This window comes from Microchirus variegatus (genome assembly GCF_963457635.1).
Source record: "Microchirus variegatus genome assembly, chromosome: 7".
NCBI classification, from domain to species: domain Eukaryota; kingdom Metazoa; phylum Chordata; class Actinopteri; order Pleuronectiformes; family Soleidae; genus Microchirus; species Microchirus variegatus.
In genome coordinates, this window is record NC_139808.1 from 18355268 (window position 1) to 18362979 (window position 7712).

The window sequence follows — 7712 nt, forward strand, 5'->3', positions numbered from 1 at the left end:
AATAGAAATAATGTGGATTAAAATGTCCAGTGAGTCAAAGATGTGCGCAGCGTGACAGCGTCATCATCAGGTCAGATGATCAGTTATTTTAGGGCCAAAAATAAGGTCGCTTTGCAAGCTCCCCTTTAAAGAGTATTTTCCTGTTATCACTGAAGCTGCCACGCTGTCAACCGATATGCTGATTTTGATATAGCATTAACATGTTTAATTCACAAAATAAACTACCATAGCAATGGTTAACAGTTAATTTTAATATGCATAATTGTATCAATATTCTATAAACTAAAGTATATAAATAAAAAATACATCTTAATAGTACCTTACTGTCGCTTTCTTATTCTTATTCATGTTCATTTATATGCATTGTTATGATACAAAGGAAGCTGAGCTAATGTTTAATTGTTACATGCACTTTGATATGGTAAACAGTTTTAATTCTACCAGCAATCATACCTTTGTTTTTTTTCATAGTTTAAGCCTGTTTTATGTCGTTTTTTCTGTTTAATGTCTTATATTAAAGGCTGCCTCTATGTTCAATGAAGCACTATGAGTTTACTTTAAAAAAAAGTGCTCTACAAATGAATTTGATTTCTCTTGCTTACTGCCTTTTCATCCCTCAGGTGCACAGCCATGGCGAACCTGCAGCAGGAATACCCCGGGGTTCTTCTGGGGATCCTGGAGGAACTGGCTAACATGCGCCAGTGGCTGACGTTCCAGGACCTTTGTCGTATGGTCAGCACCCGGTTCGACCTAGAGCATCTCGTTGAGCTCAGGAGTTTGCTGTTTGCTGCCGCCAGTCGGGACCCCTGTTTCCCAGCCACTCTCTTCAGAGACCGGGTTTCCGCCAGAGGACAGGGGCTATCACCCATAGGCGTCGCTGCTGATATTGTGACAATCTTCAATCTGATCCAAATGACGGGTGGGGCTCCTGATGACAGTCAGCAAATGAGAGCTCAGACCGTCCTCCCAGTCGACCATTCCTCAAGCCCGAGCCTTCCTGGAATCCACCAGCTGAACATTTCTGGTCGAGAAAGAGCACGTGCCCACTCAGATTCTGGAGGAAGGCTTATTGACCAGCACTTGCTGATTCCAAAATCTAATTACTCAGCCCGCAAGCGAGGAAGTCTTCCTCCTGATCCCATCTCCCTTGTGTCCTCCCCTCCAATCAGGGCAAGGGCTGTGTCTTTCGACTTGCCTCACACAACACTCTTGTATTCAAGTAGTCAAATACCCAACGAGGTCATGAAGAACATCTACCTGCCTTTGGAGACGGACAGTGAATCTAGTGGAGATTCTACACACGCGGAGGTATTTGAAGCTGAAGAGGAATCGGCTGTTGACCAGAAGAGAAGCATCTTTAGGAAGGACTTCCATAACCAGCCACCTCTGATTCCACAGGTAACTGTAAACAGTGAATCTCCAAGTCCCAATAGGCTACAGACGAGCTTTGACAATCACAGCTTTGGAATGATCCCAAATCCTTACCCTTCACCAAGCGCAGCCCACCAGATTACAGAGAAGCGGACAAAACACGAAAGTCTTGATGACCTGCAAGACTCAACTTATTTTGGACCTGGGTCAGTTCCAGACTGGTCCCCTCGACACCTCCAGCCTCCAAAGACACAGAAACCCATCTGGAGCAACAAGAGTCACAGTCTAGAGGACCGCATAGGCTTGGGCAGTGTTGGGATGGAATCACAAAAGGGACAACTTCCAAGACGATCAACACCTGCTTTGGGGTCGACTGGAGGTGAGAGTGCAGATAGTGGTTTGCCAAGTGGAGGAGATGTAAAGGCTCAGGGAACCCAGACAGACCCACCAGACCCTCGACGTCTCCGTAGCCTGGTCCATGCCGATCGCCTCTCATTCATGACCTCATTGGATGACCCTGAGTTTGGTGAGGATGACATCAGTGCCATTTTTCGTTTCTTAGATGACATAAGCATGTGTGGTTCTACAGGAGTCCTGCACCCCAGTGAAGGAACAGGGACTATAAACCAGGACACCCCAGAGGCCAGACGTGGCCGCCTGGGTCAACTCCAAAGGCTTTTTCATTCTTTGGAAAGCAGTGACGATGGGTTAAAGGCCAGTGTCTGTAAGCTGTTGCTCCGTATGAGCCAGATAGAAAGACAACTGGAATCACTAAATGATGTAAAGGCTGAGATTTCCCAGGTGCTATCTGCTCTGCAGAGACTGGATGAAAAGATCCAGCAGCCTGTGAGTGCTGCTGAACAAAGCAGCAGTGGGCGATGGCTGGAGCCCCTCAGTGGCGTTTCCTCCTTTATGAGCCACCCTGTAACTCCTTCTGAATCATCAGAGCCACAACCTCTGTCAGTGTCCGGGCATCTGTTTCCCTTGACCAGCTCTAGTAGTCTGGAGTGGAGCAGATGGAACACTCCCGGGGAGCAACCAGAGAGCAGCAAAGGTCAGGCTGATTTTAAAGGCGGAAAAGAAGGGAAGAAGGATGCATCATCTCGCCGTGCCTCCAAAACACAGCCTGAAGAGAAAGGTGTCTCTGATTCCAAACAAATGAATGTTTCTAACTCTGCAAGAGACTGGACAGTGTCATTCTCTAAAAATAAAGATGGAAAAGGCTCTCATGGAAAAGTGGAACAGGTAGCAAAACTTTATATAATATAATATAATATAATATAATATAGTATTATATAATATAATATAATATGTGCACCATGCGTTTTGATGCTGTATAAACAAAATTGTGCTTGCATGGCCTATAGCCAGCTCTGTGGTTAATGTGTCGATACATGTGATTGTACTTTGTTGATGATCTATTCAGGCTGCTTTGTGGTATGTGGCTTCAAATCTTTACAGTGTGGCTCGGCTGAAAAGCTTATCAAATGAAGATGCGTGTTTAGTGATGGAGGAATTTACACAGCCAAGTTTGCCTCATATAACTGCAACATTTTAAAAAAGTTGTGCATTTGGCCTATTTTCTCTCTAGGCAGATCAGTCAAGCAGCACAACTAACCTACTCTCCCAGAAAAAGTCCTCCAGTCTGGTGGAACAAGTTTTTAACTCATCCCTGTTCCGCCACAAAGACAGCAGTCTGACAGGTGGACTGAGCTCTGGGAAGATCATGGACACCAGACTGGCTGAGGGGAGGGGAAGGCCCATCTGGACTGTGGATGACAGAGAGGCACGAATCTCCCCTCTGGACATACAGGTAGGTTGTTGACTTTTAAAGGGCTAGACTTAAATTACATGCAATATCATTAGCTAAGTTTAATCACGACTAAACAGACTACATTCCTGTGTTTTTGGTGAGATTTTTTGGGAATAACTGGCTTATCATACATGCTCGATGTAGACTCAAGGAAAGTGGGGCTGGTAAAGTACACCTTACTACCCAAGATTATAGTGTGGAGGAGTTTACATTATTTGAAAGGCTTGGATCAGTCATTATGATAAAATAAAACAACATGAAGTCCTCTGGTAAAATGAAATCACCTGGTTAGTAATAAAGTTTTTTGGGAGTTTTTTTGTGTTTATATAATTTGGATGTGTGCACACTTTCTCAGTAGCTCCCAGAGACTGGGTTAAATTTTTATTCAGTCTTTATTTAAGATGTATCTGAGCCTCATGAGGCGCACCTTCATTTTCCACCTCTGCTCTCAATTCACCTGTCAACAATAATAAATTGATGATTGCCGCAGCTAAAGTTAGCTGTGGTGTGAATTGGGATTTGTTTTCTGCCCTAAATGCATTTATGTTTTTTCACTGATACATGCATAAAGTGAAGGTAATTCTGTTATCACACATAGATCTGTCCTGGAAATGACTGGTTTATTATTGGCAGTAAAAAATAGACAGAAACTTTATGCACAAATTTTGTCCCGTCACAAATTATATTGCTATTTGTGTCACAATGTTTTTGTTTTGTCTTTAAAAAGTGGGTCCCTTGTAAAAGGTTTCCATGCACTGTATCTCCTAACACTCTATAATTGACGTGTTCCTCAGGGCCAGGAGTCTCTCAACCCCAACAACATGGAGTTCTGGATGGACGACATCTACACTCCGGGCTACGATGCACTGCTCAGGCGTAAAGAGGCTGACCAGCGCCGGGCCAAGGCCTGCAAGCTATTTGCACTTATTGCCACTGCAGTGGCTATCATTCTCATCATTGTCATTCCTATTTGCACCGTGAGCTCGTGAAGACAATCACAGACGATCCACATCTTCGTCCCCCCCCACCCCCCTTCATTTTATTTGATTTAACATTTATGTTCAGCAGCTATGCTCTGTATCCTGGAACTTGCACATCACTCTCACCGAGATGAATGAGAGTGTGACTTCATTGCTGCATGCTGCATCATTATCCACGACTTTAGAAAAACAAGAACAGTAGTTATAGCAAAGAGTAAGTAAGAGTAATCTGTTGTTACACTATTTACAGTCAAATATTTAAGTCCTTCGAGATTAATTTAAAATAATTCTATACCAACTCTGAGAGTTTATCACTGAGCCAATGAAAACTCTCAATATCATGTTCTTTTTTATTTCAACCATCCATCCATTTTCTACCGCTTTATCCTCTACATGAGGGTTGCAGGGGGTGCTATGCCAAGCTCTGCTGACATAGGGCGATAGGCGGGGTACACCCTGGACAGATCACCAGTCCATCACAGGGACACATAGAGAGACAAACAACCATTCACTCTCACACCGATGGTCAATTTAGTGTCCAATTGACCTAATTCTCAGATTGCATGTTTTTGGACTGTGGTAGGGAACCGGAGAACACACACGGGGAGAACATGCAACCTCCATGCAGAACCTTATTTCATGTGCTCTTTTTTTAATTTTATTTTTTAAAGCAACACTGTTACTGTAGCATTGTGAATCAGCTTCAGCCATGAGCACTGCCTGACTCTTTTTTGCTGTTCCACTACAGGGCTTAAATTCTTCCTCTGTAGTATAATAGTTTTGTCAGTACATAAGAGTTTTACATCTACAGTTTATAAACAGTAATGGATTCTGTCGACTTTTTGTTTTCATTTTCTTTTAGTTTGAATGACCGTGTACTTCCTCTAAGTTACAACACAAACAGTAGTACTCAAGCTTCAATCGATTATAAAACAATATTTTTATAGATTTCCCTCCCATTTTTCAAGCAGAAAAAAAAAAACATGAGCTGTTTAATCCACCCGAGAATGTGTTTGTGTTGTGGAGCAGAATGTTTACCAAGTGTCAGGTTTCAAGAAATGGAAGATTAAAATGCTGTTGTTGTTGTTGACGATGATGATGATGTTTTAGCCCTGGAGGACAGAGGGAGCCCTTTACAGGAAACCCTCTAAGTAGGAGATTCCACTTGTAATTCAATTGATGGAATGTTTGGAGTGCACCTATGCACATTATGTTCTCACTTTATACTCTCTTAGCCATAGATTTTTTTTCATGTACATGCAAACTCACTTAGCACCAACATATTCATCTGACTTCCTTTCACAGGTGGTGAAAGCAGTTTTTGCCAGTGGTTGAGACATTCCATTTTCTAAAAAAACAAAACATCCTTTTCGCAGGAAAAACATTTTATTCATACTGACGTCTGGTGCCAGTCTATAAAATTCATACAGAGAGATTCATCTGTTCATCTGTGAAACATAATGGAATCCAGCACAGTATTATGCCACAGCACAAAACCGATGTAACACTTACGCTCCGTTTCTGCTGATAATGTGGTATATTGATCTCTAAAGCTGTAATGGAAAGCATGAGGTCAAATATCACTAACCACTGCCTCAAAATGACCAATTAAATTCAACTAATGTTTATTATAGGGCTTCTGCTGTGTCGGACTGCATTATAATTTGTATCGGTGTTCATGTCGTGTGCCGTCTTCCTCTACATTGATCGGTGTGGATGATTTTGTTTGGACTCAACAAATGATAAGCTTTGGGTTTTTCTTTTCTCAATTTATGGCATATACACCAAAGTGCACTGAATGTCACATTGAGCCTGTATTGTTTTGTCAGACCCTTAAACTTAACTTTGCTTTCTGTACAAAACATGCACAGGATGTATAGAGAGGGTGTTCTGCTTCACTGCATCTTCCTAAGTAGATGTATATCTGCCAAGTGTTCCCCATGAGGCTGTTTGTGGATCCATTAACCTTCCAGTGGTGCCACTGACTGACTAACCCTGTACTCAGCACAAACTGCAGGTGCTTCCTCTGAAACTTCAGTGCATGAGAGCCTCCCGATACTTTTTTTTTTTTTTCATTACTGAAATGTGGACCTTGTTATTGCGATATCCATGCACCTTTTAAACAGACAACTGAAAATCTGTGAACTCATTCTTCAGGTAAACAAAAACAGCACGTGAATTAAATAAAAGGTGCCGGTATATACACAGTACCCAAGGTACTGCTGCACAAAGCTTTGTAAGATTGTGAGGACATGTGTTGACTCATGTTGCCCGTCTAAATAAACTTGAGAAAATGGTAACAGACCTTTTACAGTGTCAGGTGTGATTTGCATGGTGAAAAGCTTGGTTTGTTATACGTGGAGATCGCAGTGATGCCTCACTCAGTTTAAAAAGGAGCAAATTGCAATTGGTATTAAAAAAAACCCCCCCAAAAAAAACCTGAGTTATGGCAGTTAAATTATCTGTGACTGGAGGAAATGTACATATATGGAGATGAATAATTGATGAAGACAGAGAGCTCATATTGACTGACAGATCCTATTATCTCAGATCAACTCGAAAGGACCAGGGGTATTCAGAACACACGCATACCCCCCCCCCCACACACACACACACAGACAGCCAATGCATTTAAATCTTGGACACAAATCAGTTACAGTCTGTCATTGAGATTATTATTACAAAAGTAAAATTGTTCTCTTGGCTCATAATTGTAAAGTGATTTGCAATTAAAAGGAATTTAAAATGTGTGCATATGGGCAACAGGACATTTGCAGAGATTTCATTGACGTTTAGACTGATCATGTAAAATGCAGTACTGCACACAGTTCTCAAGCTGCGATACATGTACCACCAGTGGTATGTGAGCTTCCTCTGGTGATACTTGGAGGAAAATCAGAAATAGTGTTCTACTGTATAAATCTGTAATCAGAGGAATTTGTGTAGAAAAACAAATAACGAAAAGTAGAGTCACATTATCTCTCATCCATCTTAATCTAATGTCACTATACCAGTGTTTGAAGTATATGTAATATTTATTGGGAATACATCTGCCTCCTGTGAAAAGTCTGTAGCTGACTCTGCTTTGCCTATTTACACCTCTGTATTTTAAAGTTGGTGATAATGATGTTATTTCGAGACCTCGATATTTTCTCAGGTAGTTCTTGGTATAAAACGTTAGAGAAACACTGCTATAGAGAGTATTTTCATACACACTTAAGTAGAGTAAAGTTAACTCTATTTCCACAGCAGGGTTACCAGGGTTGACCAAAGCGCTTTACAAGGAGAAAAGGTACAAGAACATAATACACAAATAGTCAAATAAAGTAGTATAATAGCAAAGCTGTAAAATTTAGTAAGATCTGCCTGGATAAAATGTTTTAATTTCAATGGGAAGGACAGAAAGAAGAGATAGGTCTATAAAATCATTTAAAATGTTCTATAGTGGGGGTAGATTCATACTGAAAGCGAAAGCCTTTACATAACTTGGAAGCAGCCACTAAGAAGGCGTGACTACCCTGGGTTTCAAGCTGAGTTTTAGGCACGTC

General features: G+C 41.4%; 1 protein-coding gene across 1 annotated transcript; it reads left to right on the top strand.

The window, feature by feature from the left end:
• Positions 1 to 630: 630 nt before the first annotated feature.
• On the top strand, positions 631 to 4173 carry LOC310929196 (major intrinsically disordered Notch2-binding receptor 1-like; the record flags this gene model as incomplete). Its single annotated transcript, XM_083891917.1, has 3 exons — positions 631 to 2616; positions 2963 to 3184; positions 3979 to 4173. The coding sequence occupies 3 exons, from the start codon at positions 631 to 633 to the stop codon at positions 4171 to 4173; spliced, it is 2403 nt and encodes an 800-aa protein (XP_083748043.1).
• Positions 4174 to 7712: the final 3539 nt, after the last annotated feature.